Source organism: Aotus nancymaae, unplaced genomic scaffold, assembly GCF_030222135.1.
Source record: "Aotus nancymaae isolate 86718 unplaced genomic scaffold, 86718_ANA_hifiasm-v0.15.2.pri h1tg000141l, whole genome shotgun sequence".
In the NCBI taxonomy this organism is placed as follows: domain Eukaryota; kingdom Metazoa; phylum Chordata; class Mammalia; order Primates; family Aotidae; genus Aotus; species Aotus nancymaae.
This window is the reverse complement of record NW_026988556.1, coordinates 371,672-390,892: the sequence shown is the minus strand read 5'-3', so window position 1 is coordinate 390,892 and position 19,221 is coordinate 371,672. Positions and strand designations below refer to the sequence as shown.

At 44.2% G+C, this 19,221-nt stretch overlaps 1 protein-coding gene, 1 non-coding gene and 1 pseudogene across 2 annotated transcripts in view; 2 read left to right on the top strand and 1 right to left on the bottom strand.

Annotated features, from left to right (window-relative positions):
- LOC135272870 (polycystin-1-like protein 1) overlaps positions 1 to 16,098 on the bottom strand; it is a 36,624-nt gene extending 20,526 nt beyond the window's left edge. The window contains exons 1-2 of the mRNA XM_064371584.1: positions 16,071 to 16,098; positions 15,816 to 16,003 (exon numbers count right to left, since the gene is read on the bottom strand). Of these exons, the coding sequence (XP_064227654.1) occupies positions 15,816 to 16,003; positions 16,071 to 16,098 (216 nt within the window). The remainder of the gene's footprint in view (positions 1 to 15,815; positions 16,004 to 16,070) is intronic.
- Positions 1 to 19,221, top strand: part of LOC135272880 (GTP-binding protein 4-like) — a 691,440-nt pseudogene that overhangs the window by 612,604 nt on the left and 59,615 nt on the right.
- LOC135272907 (U6 spliceosomal RNA) lies at positions 14,358 to 14,464 on the top strand. The gene has a single exon (XR_010340835.1). It is a non-coding gene; the product is annotated as a U6 spliceosomal RNA (small nuclear RNA).

The window sequence follows — 19,221 nt, the reverse complement described above, 5'->3', positions numbered from 1 at the left end:
CGTTTGCCGCTGGGCTCTCCTGCAGTGACCCGCGCACCTTACCTGGTCTCCTTCTGCCCCCGCACCGTTTGCCGCTGGACTCTCCCGCCGCGACCGGGTCACCGTCCCTCGTCTCCTTCTGCCTCCGCACCGTTTGCCGCTGGACTCTCCCTCCCCGACCAGCTCACCGTCCCTGTTCTCCTTCTGCCCCCTCACCGTTTGCCGCTGGGCTCTCCCGCAGCGACCAGCGCACCTTACCTGGTCTCCTTCTGCCCCCGCGCCGTTTGCCGCTGGACTCTCCCGCCGCGACCGGGTCACTGTCCCTTGCCTCCTTCTGCCTCCGCACCGTTTACCCCTGCACTCTCCGGCAGCGACCCGCTCACCTTCCCTACCGTTTGCCGCTGCACTCTCCTGACTTGGTGGGACCAACACACCAGACATTGCCATCTGGTGTGGGATGTGCCTGGGATTCAATCTCAAGGGTGACTAGTATGGGGAAAGGCTGACCTCTGACTTGAACATCATTTCAGCCCAAGAGTGGCCAACAGAAGATTGAGATTTCATCGCCTATGGAGGCGTCTTGACATCAGTTTTCTCGTGGTTGTTTTTTAAAGGCCCTCTGGTGATTCCAACATATAAGAAGGGTCAAAATCCCTTATTCAGAGCAAGATTACTGTGCTTGGAAACTCTCTGTCTCCAGATGTAACATGGTCCCTTCCCCATTGCTTTGATATTTTACAAGTCTAGAGGGCTTCCTTTATTCACTTAATAAATATCGATTGAGTATCTATAATTTGTAAGGCACTGTCCTAGATGGTGAGGGTAAGCAAAGTCTCAAAACAAAGTCTGAGACTTGTAGATTTCACATTTTTGAAATATTAAAAACAATATTTTACCAGTACTTGGAAAACCTCAAATTAAAAAAGCCTACCTTCACTTGGTGACAGAACAAAATTTACTTTAAATGCCAGATATAAAGAATCATTTTTAAAAATATCTTTGTGGTGTGGTTTATAGGATAGGTTTTTTGTTTGTTTTTTGTTTGTTTTAAAAAAGAGATTCCCATTCCCATAATGAAATCTTAGAGTCTAATCACCAGGATAAGTAAAGATAGTCCTTATTGTCCAGGGCATTAAATTTAATCAACCTCTTCTTTAAACTCATGAAAGTTTTTCTTTTACCTGCCTCAAACAGAAAAAAGTCATTTTTAAAGAAGATGAACTCACAATCTAAAAGTAAATAAATAAATTATCTGTGCAATGGCTAGACTGAGGAAAGGTAGTGATTCTTTCCTTTGCAACAAGAAGTAACTTTATGGATTACTTTCAGATATAAAACAACAAAGTAGAATTTTGATCTTTCCACTGCCTACTATTTTACCCACAACTTGAATTTCTGTAGCTGTCTTGGTCCACACATCTGGGAGCAAGTATCTGCTAGGGCATATTTCAGAACCATTCGTCTTTTATATCCTCAATCACCCCAAGATGTTATATGTAAATAGCATACAGGGGACAGAAGGGATGGAGAAATGGGTTTAAGAAATTAAACATTTTTAGTCATGTTATCTAAACAGATCAGAGTCTTGTTTTAAGATTCTTCACTAGTGAGCTTTGGAACAACGATCTAAATTCAATGGTGAGACAATCGGTTGAAAACTCTATGAGACTTCCTAAATTAACATGAAACCCAGAGGCTGGTTGGATATTCCAATCATTATCATTTGGCATGTGGACTTTCCATTAGGACAAGTTTACCACATGATGGACAATCTGTGTATATTTGCAGATGTGCTGTGTGTGGCCATCTAACCTCTGTGGAGAGAATAATTCCCAGAAATTTCCACCTGACTATTGCTGAAGGCAATGTCCAATCAAAGTGCGGAACTCAGTGAATAAATGAGTTGCTTTGACAGGAAATTCCAACAGCAATTTTAATTCTGATCAGGCTTCAGGAAATGGAAAGAATAAAATCACATCAATTATAGTGACAGGAAGTTTTAAATCACATGGCGAGCAGCTGCTGTCAAAAGATATGTCTGCCAGCTTTGTTAAGGAGCCCAGTATTTTGGTGTGACCAAAATTTTACACCAAAATGTTACAGGCTGACTTCACTCCCTAATTGCATGTTATCTCTCTACAAGGGTAAAGAAAATGACACACTACTGAAAGCATATCATTATTGCAAAAAAAAAAAAAAATCAACTCAACTATAAGGGTTTGGAACACATTTTTAAAACTGAGCACATATAAATATACTGCTCTGCACAGCAAGCAGATCTGCCTGCCAATTAAGTTGCAACCATACATGGCTGATTAAAATCTTGTTTAATCAACATTCAGGGATGACTACTCATTCCACTTCATGACAAAGGGCTAGATTCTTCTTTTGCCTTCTAGGCCTCCTATTGAATAGGCTTCTTCTCCTTAAGTGTATTTCTTAATACTTTTAATCTAGGTCCACAGGAAAGAATGACTAAAAAAAATCATGGGCCATAGAGGACAAGTCAATACAGGACGCGCTACACTGTCTGGGGGAGAGGGAGAGAGATGACTTTCGACATGGTGTATCGAACAGGCCCTACTTTCAAAAGAGTTTTAACTCAGAGTCACTCTAGACAAATTATAACATAAATTCATTTTCCTAGGATTTATAAAGTGCCTTTCTATAAAGTTCAAAGGGAGCTCAGAACTTTCTCTGGTTTGTTGTTTTTCCTGCTTCCTGCTTAGGAACCTGGGGATAGATGTTAATGACCGCGTGCTCATAAACGGGCCGTGGAAGAGGTTATAACTCAAATTTGACTTTTCCTCACCCAATTAAAGGTTTCCCTTTTTCCTAAAATTCCACAGGCCCTGGCATATTCCTCCTTTCTCAGCTGATAAAATCCTGGTTTATTAACTTTCATTGATAAACTAGAGATAAATTTTCTATGTTGGTCTTACAAGGTATAGGTAATGGTAATGAACAAGTATTTAAGAGTACAATTTCTAAGTGATTTTCACTGTTTTCAGTCTAGCAGTGTGAACTAACATTTGACATATTATGGGTTTTATAAATTTAAAAACATGCCCTTCAGTTGGATACAGAATAAATTTTACTTTTTAGCTTTCATATGGGGATAAATAAAACATAAACAGAATTGATGAGAAAGATCACGGATTGACATTCTTTCTAGGCTCCTGGAGGGTAAAAGTAATATTTTAGAGTCATTTGTAGTTCCCACAACACACAGCAACACCATGAAATAAGCAGCAGCTTTCTTTCTGATTTCTCACTGGGCTTTCCTGTGTTTGTTTACAGGTGGCATAGTCTAGGGAAACGAGTGTGGGATTCTGATTCGGACTGAGCTGTGTATGAAACAAGCACTAAATGTGTTTAATAACTGTAACTTTAGGCAAATTTCTTACTCTCTTTTTGTCAGCTATCTTCTCTGAAAATGGGGATAGTAGTAATACTTAACCATAAAGTTGCTGAGAGTATTAAATGAAACACTGAATTTAAAGTAGTCAGTATGACTTGATATCTAGCAAATAGAAACATTAAACAATTTAAGCACACATTATTAGTAATGTTGGTGTTAATAATCCTCGTCAGTTTACCCTTTTGCCTCATACTTTGCCATGATGTTTAAGACACTCTCAAGCTTGGCACATTTCTTCATGAAGACCACCTTCCTTTAAGCTAAACTGACACCAGCTTAACATTTAGGGCTCAGGGCTCTTCACCCTGGTAAGCCTTAGCAGATGGTGCTGCAGGAATGTTCTAGTCTCATCTGAAGCCACTGTATATTGTGTCTGGACTTGCCTAAGAAAGTGACTATCAGCAAGCAAGCTATTGCCAACCCTAGTTACTCTAGCAGTCCAACTTCTGCTACAATTAGTCCAGCACCAAGACTTCATAGACTGAAGGCTAAGTGCCTTCTGCTGGCTCTTCTTTCAGATAACTGCCCTAGGAGGGGAAGGGTGGAGAAGGTGGTTTCTCTTGCCTCCCTCAAGCTGACTCTGAACTGAAGGTCCATCATCATTGCCAGGGGGCCCTTCTTTCACTCAGCCCTCGGGTAATTAGTGGTATAAGACAGGACACTATTCGATTGGTGCAAACACAATTGCGGTTTTTGCACTGTCAAAATTTGCCATTTGATATTGGAATACATTCTTAAATAAATGTGGTTATGTTATACATCATCTTAATGGGCACTTCTCACTTTCTTTTTGCTAGCGACTTATTATCTGCTATTTATTTTATATTTATTTTAGACTATGGAAATGATGTTAGACAAAAAGCAAATTCGAACAATTTTCTTATTCAAGTTCAAAATGGGTCGTAAAGCGGTGGAGACAACTCGCAACATCCACAACGCATTTGACCCAGGAACTGCTAATGAACGTACAGTGAGGTGGTGGTTCAAGAAGTTTCGCAAAGTAGAAAAGAGACTTGAAGATGAGGAATATAGTGGCTAGCCATCGGAAGTTGACAATCGTCGAAGCTGATCCTCTTACAACTACATGAGAAACGGCCAAAGAATTCAACATGGGCCCTTCTATGGTTGTTTGGCATTTGAAACAAATTGGAAAAGTGAAAAAGCTTGGTAAGTGGGTGCCTCATGAGCTGAGCAAATATTGAAAATATCATCATTTTGAAGTGTCATCTTCTCTTATTCTACTCAACAACAATGAACTATTTCTCCATCGGATTGTGACATATGATGATAAACGGATTTTATACAACAACCTATGATGACCAGCTCAGTGATTGGATGAAGATGAAGTTCCAAAGCACTTCCCAAAGCCAAACTTGCACCAAAAAAAGGTCATGGTCAGTGTTTGGTGTTCTGCTGGCAGTTTAATCCACTGCAGCTTTTTGAATCCCAGTGAAACCATTACATTTGAGAAGTATGCTCAGCAAATCCATGACATGCACCAAAAACTGCAAATGCAGCCGACATGGGTCAACAGAAAGGGCCCAATTATTCTCCATGACAACGCCTGACTGCACATTGCACAACACACAACCAATGCTTCAAAAGTTGAACAAACTGGGCTACGAAGTTTTGCGTCATCCACCATATTCACCTGACCTCTTGCCAACTGACTACCACTTCTTCAAGCATCTCAACAACGTTTTTACAGGGAAAACACTGCCACAACCAGCAGGATGCAGAAAATACTTTCCAAGAGTTCACTGAATCTTGAAGCACAGATTTTTACACTGCAGAAATAAACAAACTTATCTGGCAAAAATGTGTTGATTGTAAGAGTTTCTATTTTAATTAATAAAGATGTGTTTGAGCCTAGTTATAATGATTTAAAACTGCAACTGTGATTACTTTTGCACCAACCTATTACTAACTAGAGGAATCTATGAAGAAATGGCTAATTCCTAAGTTTGGAAAGAAGATACAAACTCTTACACCCTATGCTTGCAGTGTTAATACAATAGACTAACTGTTTACATCACCCCAAAGTTCAGGTATTGAAATCCTAACCACCAAGGTGAGGGTATTAGATGTGGGTCCTTTGGGAGACAACTGGGGATCAGTGCTCTCATAAGGAGACCCTAGAGAGATCCCTTGCCCCTTCTAACATATCAAGAGACAGAGAAGATGCCTTCTATAAACCAGAATGCCAGCCTTCACCAGACGCCAAATCTACTGGAATCTTGATCTTGGACTTTCCAGCCTTCAGAATTGTGAGACATAAATTTCTATTATTTATAAGCTACCCAGTTCATGGTGTCTCATTATAGCAGTCTAGATAAACTAAAGCAACAAATAATCTTGGATGCTCAAGGATGTTGTGCATGGGTGGATGAGGGAGGGGCAGGTATTTACAATATCCCTTGATAGTAGTATAATATAAACATGTCAAATAGTTAGCAAATTTCTTTGTAAGTAATAGCAGAGGACAAAACCCAAGGCTTCTTCAGAAATTCTACATTATTTGGGAAATGGTTATCCACTGAGGAACCAAATAAATTTTCACATCACTTCAAAATTTTTCTTTCAGTCTTTCACAGGGCAGACTGCGAAGAGATTCCAAAACCAATTCTCAAGTCCCAAACCAGTAAGCACACTCTGGTTTTTCATTTAATATTTTTGTTTCCTGTTCTTTCCAGTTGGCTTTGTTTGACATCTGTCTATATTAACTACATTTTCCACTTACATTACTATCTTTGGCAGCTCAAAGAAACAAACCTTTTGAGTCTGGCTGGGCTATCCTCAGTATTTTCTAGATCTCAAGGTTTTACACCATCAGCAGTCTGTGATACCTAAATCTGTTCACTTGGTAGTTGACATTCATGGAGTGCCAGCAAGAAGATGGACCCTGGATAGGAACAGGAGTAAGGCACATGTTCTCAGCCAAGCAAGTTATGTGACTATAAAGCCCAGGCAACATTTCTTGTTACATCAAATTTTAAGAAAGTTACTGGCAGTGATGTTTAAGATACGTCATTTCTAGATTTTCAAAAAAAAGGTCTAGACATTTGCAAGCCAAACTGTTTAACACCCAAAGAAACCCCTTCATATAGTATCATTTCTGCTATATAAATATCATGTGCTTCCCTGTCCTTCCCTTCTATGGAAACCAAGGGAAAAAAATGAAGAAATACATGAACAGGACTTTCTTGAGTCACAAATCTATACTGCAAGTGCTAGTGAAAACACTCCTTATTTATATTTCTCAAATTGTCTTCACATAATAGCTGAATTTTCATCTGACTACTCAACATCACAGCCCTTCAGGATGAATAAATGTGTGTCTCTTTGGAAATCAGCCTGTTATGGGAGAGCTCCAAAACATGCTTGTGTTTAGAAGCTATTTTTAACCCTCCCTTTTCAAAGCTTACTGTGCCAAAATATATAAAGACTTATTAAGAAATGAAGAAAAAAGAAAAAAAATTAAGAAAGGTCACAAGGAAAAGTTTATGGCAGAATTTGTAATTTATTTATTTCTTTATAATAAAAAGATGGTAATTTTTTCAAGAGGCCATGGAACATGCCACTTTGAGCAACGCATAAAATTATGCAAGTAGTTGTGGATTTCACCTTCTGACTCACTCAAGAAAATGGTATTGGGCCTCTTCATTTTCTTCCTCGATAAGATAGCATTTGTATTGCTAATGTTATTCCCATCGCTACTGCCTGGAGAAAATTCTTATAATAAAAATAGTTACAGGGCTAGGTGCGGTGGCTCACACCTGTAATCCCAGCACTTTGGTAGGGCAAAGTGGGCAGATCACCTGAGGTTAAGAGTTTGAGACCAGCCTGACCAACATGGTGAAACATGTCTCTACTAAAAATACAAAAATTAGCCAGGTGTGGTGGTACATGCCTGTAATCCCAGCTACTCAGGAGGCTAGGCAGGAGAATTGCTTGAACCCAGAAGTGGAGGTTGCAGTGAGCCAAGATTACACCACTGCACTCTAGACTGTGTGACAGAGCAAGACTCTATCTCAAAATAAATAAATAAATAAAATTAGTCAGGCATGGTGGTGTGTGCCTGATCCCAGCTCTTTGGGAGGTTGAGGTAGGAGAATAGCTTGAACCTGGGAGGTGGAGGTTGCAGTGAGCCGAGATCTTGCCACTGCACTCCAGCCTGGGAGAAAGAGTGAGACTGCCTCAAAAAAAAAGTTACAAAAACAAAATTTACCAGAACTTATAACTAAGATGTACCATGTAGGGGACAATAACCACTACAAGACACTTGAGACTGGGGTCACTCACTGAAAGGCATCTAGAGACCAGGCAGGACAAATGAGTGAAGAAGGTGGATATGTGACCAAAGGAAGAGTGAGGATGGAGTACACACACCAAGTCACTTAACTTCAAATTGTGCAAACAGTGAGCAGACCAAATAAAGCACACTCTTTACCCCCACTCTACATCATGCCTCCTTTCCCCCAGTTTATAACCCCTGTATATTTGGTATACCATTCTTAAAGACACTGAATACGCAAGAACATGAAAATACTCCCTAGGCCACATACTTCATTCTCTTCTTATGGCCTCCTCTTTTCCATGTAGCTTTCTTATTCTCCACACTGTGAACCAATCTGACATCATGAGTGTCCCCTGATTAAACATAAAATCGGGTATCTCCTCCAAGCCCAGATGCCCAGAGACATCTACAAAGGCAAAAGTGGACATGAAGTTGAGGTTAAGACTGCATTTTTCTCTGCTTGCTTCTCTTACTTTACCACCAGTTTTGATTTTTACCCTTAGACCAAATGCAAAACCACTGAATATATTTTCTAAATAGCTATTTTATTTTGAAGTCCACAATCTGTATTAGTGTGCTAGACCCATAACAGAGGACCACAGACTAGCGAGATCAAACATCAGAAATATATTTCTTTGTAGTCTGGAGGATGGAAATCCAAGTGAAGGTGTCAGCAGAGCTGGTTTCTTCTGAGTCCTGTTTCCTTGACTTGTAGATGACCACCTTCTCCCTGTGTCTTCACATGGGCTTTCCTCTGTGCCTGGGTCCTAATTTCCTCTTCCTATAAGGACACTAGTCATATGCTGGATGAAGGCCCACCCTGATGACCTCATTTTAACTTAATTACTTCTTTAAGGACCCTATCTTTAAACACATTTACATTCTGAAGTACTGGGGATTAGGACGTCAGCATATGAAATTTGGGGGATACACAATTTAGCACATCGCATCCACTAAAAATCTCTTGTAGGTTTACTTTCTGTTACATCATAGATTTTTTCTAATAAACTATGTTCAGGTAGAATTTAATAAACCAACAGTTTTTAACAGAGAACTCGTTTGAATTGCAAATTTTAGGGACCCATCCCAAACCTTCTGAATCAGAAATTCCGAGGGTGGGGGCTGAGCAGCCTAATTTTTAACATATCTTTCTGGTGACTGCAATGCACACTAAAGTGTGAGAACCTCTGAAATTAATAAATGGTAATTTTAACATACTTTAAAGAGCATTTTGTTAATTTAACTTTATTCTTTAAACTTTTGTTTTGGGTATAACAAACCATCTGAAGGTTTGTTATATAGGTAAATATGTGTCACAGGGGCTTGTTGCACAGATTATTTTCTCACACAGGTACTAAGCCTAGTTCCCAATAGTTATTTTTTCTGATCCTCTCCCTTCCTCCTCCTCTCGCCCTCCACCCTCAAGGAGGCCCCATTGTCTGCTGTTCCCCTCTATGTGTCCATGTATTTTCATCATTTAAGTCCCACTTAAAGTGAGAGCATGTAGTATTTGGTTTTCTGTTCCTGCATTAGTTTGCTAAGGATAATGGCCTCCAGCTTCATCCATGTTCCTGCAAAAGGCATAATCTCATTCTTTTTATGGCTGCATAGTGTTCCGTGGTATATATGTACCACGTTTTCTTTATCCACTTTGCTACTGATGGGCATTGAGGTTGATTCCATGTATTTGCAACTGTGAAAGGTGCTGCAGTGAACATATGCATGCATGTGCCTTTATGGTAGAATGATTATTACACGGGGTATATCAGTAATGGGATTGAATGGCAGTTCTATTTTAGCTATTTGAGGAATCACCACACTGCTTTCCACAATGGTTGAACTAATTTACACTCCCGCCAATAGTGTATAAGCATTCTCTTTTCTCCACAACCTTGCCAGCATCTGTTAGTTTTTGACTTTTTAATAATAGACATTCTGACTGGTGTGAGATGGTATCTCATTGTGGTTTTGATTTGCATTTCTCTAATGATCAGTGATACTGAGCTTTTTTCATATGCTTATTGGCCACACTATGTCTTCTTTTGCAAAGTGTCTATTCATGTCCTTCGCTTACCTTTTAATGGTTTTTGTTTTGTTTTGTTTTTGTTGTTGTTGAAATTTGTCAAAGTTTCTTATAGATGCTGGATATTAGACCTTTGTCAGATGCGTAGTTTGCAAATATTTTCTCCCATTCTGTACGTTGTCTGTTTGTTCTGCTAATGGTTTCTTTTGCTGTGAAGAAGCTCTTAAGTTTAATCCAATTTGTCAATTTTTGCTTTTGTCACAATTGCTTTTGGTATGAAAATGAAGTCTTTGCCAGTTTCTATGTGCTGAATGGTACTGCTTAGGCTTTTCTTTCAGAATTTTTATAGTTTTGGAATTTACATTTAAGTATTTAATCCATCTTCAGTTGATTTTTGTGTATGGTATAAAATAGGAGTCCAATTTCAGTCTTCTGCATACGTCTAGCCAGTTCTCCCAACACCATTTATTGACTGGGGAGTCCTTTCTAGAAAGAGTATTTTGAATGGAATAATGTGGTAGGTTCTTTTTTAAGGCAAAGAATTCTTTTAAAAATGTGAGTAATCACCTTCTAATTTTTGTATTCTGAAAATTCTGAATTTTACTGCTAACCCTTTTTTTATAAGTAGGCATATCAGCATGTCATTTGATTAAGTCTGATGTTCACACTTTGCAATGATTTTGAGTATACAGTCATATATATGTGAATATATATATTGCTAACTCTTATCTTTATCTTGCTAATTTCCACTAGGCTTACTACTTAATATCTCTCATGTTCTATTTCAATTTATTCAGGTCAAACCCCAATTGCAGCTTCCTCCAATGACTTGTCCCAAGCATTTTTCCTTCCTTGAAAGGAGATCCCCCAGGCTGAACTGAGCACTGATCAAAATTCCTTGTGTCACACTACTTCAGAACTACCAAAATGACAGATTTAAGTAGAGGTCCTTCCAGTTTTTTCCTCTTACATTCTAGAATTACAAATCAGTTCAATTGAAAAGACAGATGCTTTTCTGGCTATTTTGTGCCCAGAAGTAGAAAAATTACTTCTAACAGCTACTAAGTCTTGTTTTGATTTTTGTTGTTTTAGTCCCAAATATTTCAGCAGCAGATAATTAAACATAAGAAGCTCAGAGGTGGCCTGCCGAAATGAATTTTATTCCTTTCGCAGACAACCAGACCTTTGGCATTTTTTTGTCTATGAAAATCACATTTTGGTAAAACACTCATACAAAACACACACACACACACACATGCATGTAAGCACTTTTCTCTGTGGAGGACAACGGTGGCGAGGACACTATGCATTTGTCACCTAATCAAAATGGGAATTCACACTTTTTCTGAGCCAGTAACAAAAGTACCTTTAATTTTATTTTTCCTTATTTATTATTATTATTTTTCTAAAGGCTAAGTCTCACTCTGTTGCCCAGGCTGGACTGCAATGGCATGATCATGGCTCAGTATAGCCACAACCTCCTGGGCTCAAGCAATCTTCCCACCTCAGCTTCCCAAGTAGCTGCAGCTACATGCTAGCACCACCATGTTCAGCTGGTTTTTTGTATTTTTTGTGGAGATGGGGTTTTGCCATGTTGGCCAGGCTTGTCTTGAACTCCTGGCTCAAGCAATCTGCCCACCTGACCCCCTGAAGTGTTTGGATAACAGGTGTAAGCCACCACTGCTGGCCTAATTTTATTTTTCATTAAAAAATATTTAATCATCCAAATGATAGGTATTATGCTTGATTAGTCTTTAGAATACTAACATTTTCATGAAGGCATTCAACCTAAATGGAGGTGAGGTGGTCTAAAATTATGGCAGAAAGAGAAATGGAAGGCTAGTGACCAGTAAACAGTGTCAAATCAAGACCACTGTCATCACTGAATAATGAGCCTCTGAAGATTCATCTTGTAGGATAGTAGCTTTAACATGTTAATGAATCATAGATGGGTAACTCTGACAATCCGATTAAAGCTATGGAACCTCTCCTGAAAATAATGCACCCAAGCCCATACATACCATTCTAAATACAATACAAGGGGGCTTGCAGGCCCTCAAATAAGCATTCTCACTGTTATAGGACAGACCTTGGGCCCAGTCTTGAACTCAAGTCAAACATCATCAGAAATTAAGGTTATTAACTCTTTTCCCCAAAGATCTGTATAAAGATTTTTTTTGTAACGTTTGAAATATATGTATTTAATTTTTTATTGAGCCTTTAGTATATAAAACAGTCTGCAAAACCCAGTCCTTGCTCATAGAGAAGGGTGATAGGAAGTAATGACAGGAGATATGCTATAAGGGGGTGAAAACATTTTTTAAGTTTAAGTGAAAGAGATACTGTGTTCAACTAAAAAGGCGGTGGGGGGCGGGAAGGAATTAAGAAAAACTTCAAGGCACTGGATAAACGGTTTACAAGATGAAAAGAATTTAAAAGGTATGGTTGGCCAGAGGAGGTGAAAAGGGAGGAGAGAGAAAAGATCTTTCAGGAGAAAGGAAGAACCTTAGCATAAAGTATACAATCAGGAGAATGAAGTAGTTTTTAGAATCCCCTTTGATTACAGCGGTGATACTCAATCCCAGCTGTACATTCTAATTACCTGGAGATTTTTTTTTTTTTTTTTGAGATGGAGTTTCGTTCTTTGTTACCCAGGCTGGAGTGCAATGGCACGATCTCGGCTCACCGCAACCTCCGCCTCCTGGGTTCAGGCAATTCTCCTGCCTCAGCCTCCTAAGTAGCTGGGATTACAGGCACGCGCCACCATGCCCAGCTAATTTCATGTAATTTTAGTTCAGACGGGCTTTCCTCATGTTGACCAGGATGGTCTCGATCTCTTGACCTCGTGATCCACCCGCCTCAGCCTCCCAAAGTGCTGGGATTACAGGCGTGAGCCACCGCGCCCCTCAGATTTTGGTTTTCTTTTTTTAATAAGATGGGGTTTCACCATGATGGCCAGGCTGATCTTTAACTACTGACCTCAGGTGATCTACCCACTTCGGCCTCCCAAAGTGCTAGGATTACTGGCGTAATTGGGCCACAGCGCCCTGCCCAATCTCTCTGATTTTTAAAAATAAAGTTGGCCGGGCATGGTGGCTGATGCCTGTAATCCAAGCACTTTGGAGACCAAGGTGGGCGGATCACCTGAGGTTGTGGGTTCAAGACCAGCCTCACCAACGCAGTGAAACCCCGTCTTTTAAAAAAAATAATAAATAAATTAAAAAATAAATAAAGTTAAGGCTGGGTGTGAGGCTCACGGCCATAATACATGCACTTTGGGAGACTGAGGTGAGTGGAACACCTGAGGTGAGCAGTTCGAAAGCAGCCTGGCCAACATGATGAAACCCGGTCTCTTCGAAAAATACAAAAAATTAGTTGAGCACGGTGGCCAGGACCTGTAATCTCAGCTACTCTGGAGGCTGAGAGAAGAGGATCACTTGAACCTAGGGGGCAGAGGTTGCAGTGAGCCAAGATCCTGAAACCGTACTACAGCCTATGCAACAAGAAGAAAACTCTGTCTCAAAAGTAAATAAAAAAGAAATAATTAAATAATAAAATCCAGACTGGGCACAGTGACTCACCCCTGTAATCTCAGCATTTTGGGAGACTGAGAAAGAAAGATTGTTTGAGGCTAGCAGTTTGAAACCAGCCAGGGTGACAGAACAAGATCCCATCTCAACAAAAATTTAGCTGGGCGTGGTGCTGTGCACCTGTAGTCCTAGCTACTCAGGAAGCTGAGGTGGGAGGATTCCTTAAGACCTAGAAGTGGGAGGCTGCAGTAAGCTACGATTGCACCAATGCACTCCAGCCTGAGGGACAGAGCAAGATCATTTCTGTAAAAAAAAACTAAACAAATATAAGCTTCTTTTTTTTGAGACAGACTCTTGCTCTGTCACCCAGGCTGGAGTGCAGTGGCGCAATCTCGGCTCACTGCAACCTCCGCCATCCGGGTTCAAGTGATCCTCCTGCCTCACCCTCCTGAGTAGCTGGGATTACAGACACACACCACCATATCTGCCTAATTTTTGTATTTTAGTAGAGAGAGGCTTTCACTATGTTGGTCAGGCTGGCCTTGAACTGCTGACCTCGTGATCCACATGTCTCTGCCTCCCAAAGTGTTGAGATTACAGGCGTGACCCACTGCACTGGGCCATAATCTGAATTTTTCAGAAGGTTTTTAGATTAAAAGATTTACAGGGCTGGGCATGGAGGCTCTTGCCTATAATCCCAGCACTTTGTGAGGCACAGGCAGGTGGATCACCTGAAGTCAGGAGTTCAAGACCAGCCGGCCAACGTGGTGAAACCTGGTCTCTAATACAAATACAAAAATTGGCCAGGCATAGAGACTCATGCCTGTCATCCAACCCCTTTGGAGGCCAAGGCAGGCGGATCACCTGAGGTCAGGAGTTCAAGACCAGCCTAACCAACATGGTGAAACCTCGTCTTTAAAAAAAAAAACAAAAAACACAAAAATTAAGTTGGACACGGCGGTCCACACCTGTAACCCTGGAACTTTGGAAGTCTGAGGTAGGCGGATCATGAGGCCAGAGGTTCCAGACTAGCCTGACCAACATAGTGAAACCCATTCTCTGTAAAAAAATAAATAAATAAAATTAATTAAAAAATTACCTGGGCATGTGCTCGCTTCGGCAGCACATACACTAAAATTGGAATGATACATAGAAGATTAGCATGGCCCCTGCGCAAGGATGACATGCAAATTCATGAAGCATTCCATATTTTTTTTCCTGTTTTTAAAAATCAAATAAAAATAAATTTAAAGTTAAAGTTAAAAAGCAAAGAAAATTAGCTGGGCACGGTGGGGGACACCTGTAAACCCAACTACCTGGGAGGCTGAGGCAGGAGAATCGCTTGAACCAAGGAGGCAGAGGTTGCAATGAGCCAAGATCGCACCATTGCAGTCCAGCCTGGGTGACAAAAGGGAAACTCTATATCATAAAAAGGCGGGTCAGGGGGGATTTATCCAGCACCTCGTTTTTGCAATTGTAGACACTGATCTCTCCGTTTTTGTTTTGTTTTTTTTTTTTTGAGAAGGAGTTTCGCTCTTGTTACCCAGGCTGGAGTGCAATGGCGCGATCTCGGCTCACCGCAACCTCCGCCTCCTGGGTTCAGAAAATTCTCCTGCCTCAGCCTCCTGAGTAGCAGGGATTACAGGCACACGCCACCATGCCCAACTAATTTTTTGTATTTTTAGTAGAAACAGGGTTTCACCATGTTGACCACGATGTTCTTGATCTCTTAAACTCGTGATCCATCCGCCTCAGCCTCCAAAAGTGCTGGGATTACAGGCGTGAGCCACAGTGCCTGTAAGTTTTTTTTTTTTTTTTTTTTTTTTTTGAGACGGAGTTTCGCTCGTTACCCAGGCTGGAGTGCAATGGCGCGATTTCGGCTCACCACAACCCCGGCCTCCTGGGTTCAATCAATTCTCCTGCCTCCAATCAATTCTCCTGCCTCAGCCTCCCGAGTAGCTGGAATTACAGGCGTGAGCCACCGCGACCAGATTTTTTTTTTTTTTTTTTTTTTTTTTTTTTTTTTTTTTGAGACGGAGTTTCGCTCTTGTTACCCAGGCTGGAGTGCAATGGCACGATCTAGGCTCACCGCAACCTCCGCCTCCTGGGTTCAGGCAATACTCCTGCCTCAGCCTCCTGAGTATCTGGGATTACAGACACGCGCCACCATGCCCAGCTAATTTTTTTTATTTTTAGTTCAGACGGGGTTTCACCATGTTGACCAGGATGTTCTCAATCTCTTAAACTCTTCATCCACCCACCTTATCCTCCAAGAGTGATGGGATTACATGCGTGAGCATCCGCACCCTGCATTTTTTTTTTTTTATTTTTAATAAAATGAGGTTTCACCATGATGGCCAGGCTGATCTTTAACTACTGACCTCAGGTGATCTACCCACTTCGGCCTCCCAAAATGCTAGGAGAGACAATGAGGGGTGGGGAGGGAGCCAGCCTGTGTGCCACATTCCTGGAAACAAGGTATGGGGTGACGCCCACTGAAAACCCCAAACCCCTCCCGAGGAAAGGCCTGCAGCACACAGCTGGGACAGAGAAGGGGAGGCCTACCTGGGGCAGGCCGGTGTCCTCGTTAGCCTTCTGTGGGGTGGTCTCAGGGTCAGGGTCTTCACCCACATCGCTATCGGCCTCGTCCTGGGGGGTGGCCGTCGAGACCTGGCTGTGGAGGGCCGTCTCTGGGTGCGCCCCCCGCACAGTGGGGCTTGGGACAGCCTCTGAGCCCTCCTCACAGGGGAAGGCTCAAAGCCCAGCCCTGAGATCCAGCTTCCTCAGTATTCGCGGTGTGCACCACTCAGGACGACTTACGGCTTAAGTCCCAGGACAAAGGGGGCATGTCCTTTCTTGAAAGTCTTGGCCGGGCGCAGTGGCTCACGCCTGTAATCCAAGCACTTTGGAGGCCAAGGCGGGTGGATCACCTGAGGTCGGGAGTTCAAGACCAGCCTGACTAACATGGTGAAACCCCGTTTTAATACCAAAAAAAAAAAAATCCTACTTCTTGAAAACGAAAACGAAGTCCTGCTCTGGCTGCCTGCCCTCGGGGAGAAGCTGCGCCCCCTCAGGCTCCAGGGCTCTGGCCGCCTGCCGCCGCCCATTCCCGGCGCGCAGCTGGAAGTCCCGAGTTCGGGCCCCGCCTTTGCCGCCCCCTCCATCGCCCCGCCCCACTCCACCGCGCCTGCGCCCCGCTCCACCGCGCCTGCGCCCCGCTCCACCGCGCCTGCGCCCCGCTCCAACGCCCCGCTCCAACGCCCCGCCCCGCTCCACCGCCCCTGCGCCCCGCTCCACGGCGCCGGCGTAGCGGGCGCCGGGGCTGCAATTGCAGTCTGTCGGCCGCAGTGCGCGGGTTCGCTGGCGGCTGGGGAGCCGGCGGTGTTCGCGGCGAGGGAGTGGGGTCGGGGAGGCGCCTTCTGGCTCGGGCTGGGGCCGGCGAAAGCCCGAACGAGCGACGGCGGCAACCGTGGGCCATTGGACGGCGGCCTCAGTGGCCAGCAGGTAAGGTCCGCGCGGGGCGAGCATGGGTCGTGCAGGCCCGTGAAGGGGTGCGGGTTGCGAGCGGGCCAGGGGTGCGGCGGCCTGGTCGGGGGCGCAGGTGAGCGCGGCCCGCGCGGGGCCCGGCAGAGCATTGTCTTTCCGGCGGCGTTCGCACCGCGGCCACTGCCGGCCGGGCCGTGGCGGGGACCCGGGTGGGGCGGGCCTGGGCTTCGGAGCGGGCGCGCGCTCCTTTTTCGCCGGCCCGTACTCCTCCGTCGCCGCATCTCCGCCGCCCCCCGCCAACATGGCCGCCACCCTCCTGTCCCCACTTCCCTGGCCGCTGTCTCCATTGCCCTGCAGACTTCCCATTCCTCCTTCCTAACCCAGCTTCCCTGAGTCTGACCCTTTGCCTGCCCAGGCTGGGATGTCCTTGAGATCCACTCTCTTGTTTGACTCAGAGAATGGCTCTGGGAAGCCGTAAACCATCCAGTGGGAAGAACCTGTGCCTGCATCCTCATGGTGGCCCTTTTGAGGCTGTGCCCACCCTGTTTGGTCTCTCCCCAGGTGCTTTGAGAGGCTGGCTGCACACGGCTCTTTTTTGACCTTTTGCTGGACCGTGTTGCTTTGCCCGTTTCCCTCATCCTTCAGGTTTCAGTTCGAGTACCAGGTTCTCAGGAAGGCACCTCCCTGCCCTGTCGCCGCGTTCTCTAGCATCTGCTCTTCCTCCAGAACTGTCTACTGCCAATGACCAGCCAGCCATCTGGACGTTCACTGGGGCAGTGATTCTCCGCCCTCAGCTGGAGCCCAGGAGGCACAAGGGGCTGGCTCTGTGTTGTTTGCCAGGTGCCTGTACACAGGGCGGACACCCCTGTCCTAAAGTGGAGGGCTCTTTTGTCTTGCAGGGTGAACCCTCACCAGCACGCTTTTACTGAGCAGGTGCGGTGGCTGGTGCATTGCGATGCCCATGGTGACCAAGGCTTCAAAGGGCTCAGAGTCTAGTAGGGTGGAGTAGTGAGCGGGAACAGAATCCTGTATGAGGAGTGCTTTATCAGAGGTATTTACAGGCTCCTTGGGGGCACAGAGGAGGGACAGGCAATTCTCTGGAGGTGGGTGGGGCAGGGAGTGGGGACATTGTCAGGATGACATTGTCAGGATGATGAGGAACTCAAGGACTGTGTTCTGATCATTTGTTTATGAATCTCTCTGCTCCCCTGGGCTAACTGTCCCTACTAGGATGCAGTGCACTGCTGTCTCTTGGGCATCCTGAGTCTCAGCAAAGGGCCTAGAGTCCAGTAGGTGCACAGGGAATGTAAGTTGTATGACAGTCCAGACGAATTTGTGACCTGGCTCATTGATCTGTTCTGTTCTTCTCTGGCAAATCCATGTAAAATGGCTCCAGCTGTTATTTCCAAAGTTTTTTCCAGAGCAGTTGGAGGTGATGAGTCCCCCACCCTAAGGCCAAACCCAGCCCTACCCTGGGGCTGACTCCCATCCGGGCACTGAGCTCAGCCCTCCCGTCGGACTTGCCCCATCCAGAGAGGTGGCAATATGACAGAATCTTCCAGAAGCTCCCAAAGCGGGAAGAGGCGCCCAGGCCAAATTTCATCTGAATAATTTCTGGTTGGTGGTGGTTATCAGATGGGAAGCAGCTTTTCGCTGCCTCTAAATTCTGCTCCCCTGTCACAAGACAACTCCTTTCTCAGCTGCTTCCACGTGGAATTTACGCGTGGATTTTATCTGAAATCCTTCCTGTTTTCTAACTCTGTGGCTGGGAAGAAGGCCTGGCTCCCTCCCAGATGTTTCTCCACTGTCTGGCTTGTCAGGATTTGAGGTTTTTGCATGCCAGGGACGTCTGGGTTGTGTTAGTTGATTGTGCTGGCAGATTTTGATTTATAAAACTCCCTGAGTACTGTAGCCAAGCTCATGAATCCAAGTATTTGTTTTACAGTAACTGTGATCTGGAATTTTATGTTAAGTTGTGGGGTTGTTCTCTATCGATTTATTCAGATGGATGTAATGCTGCTCTCTGGGTGCTCACGGTCTGCGTGGGCATGGCGGGGGGGCGAGGACAAGTGGCACCTTCTGATTCCATGTCCTCGAAGCCACGGAAGGGGCAGTGCTGTGCTTCACTGAGCCTGCGTGGGTATTGGCAATCCTGGGACCCTGGTAGGCCTGAAGTGTTAAAAGACATGTGAGGAGCTCTGTTCCAGAGGATGGGGTCGAAGCCTGGCCTTTGCGGGACTCGGCCAGGTGTGCCCTGGCCTAGGGTGAGCGTGAATGGGCAGGCTCCCCTATCACCCTCGCCCCTCCAGCCGGCTCACCGTGGCTAGCATGGGTCAGATGCCTGCTGTGTTAGGTGCTGGGCACCCACACACACGTGGACATCTGTCACCAGGCTGCTGGGCCAGTGAGGAACAGACAAGTCCTGGACAGTCACAGGCATGTGTGTGGGGGGACTGGGGTTCTTGGGAGGGTGCTCCTGGTTTAC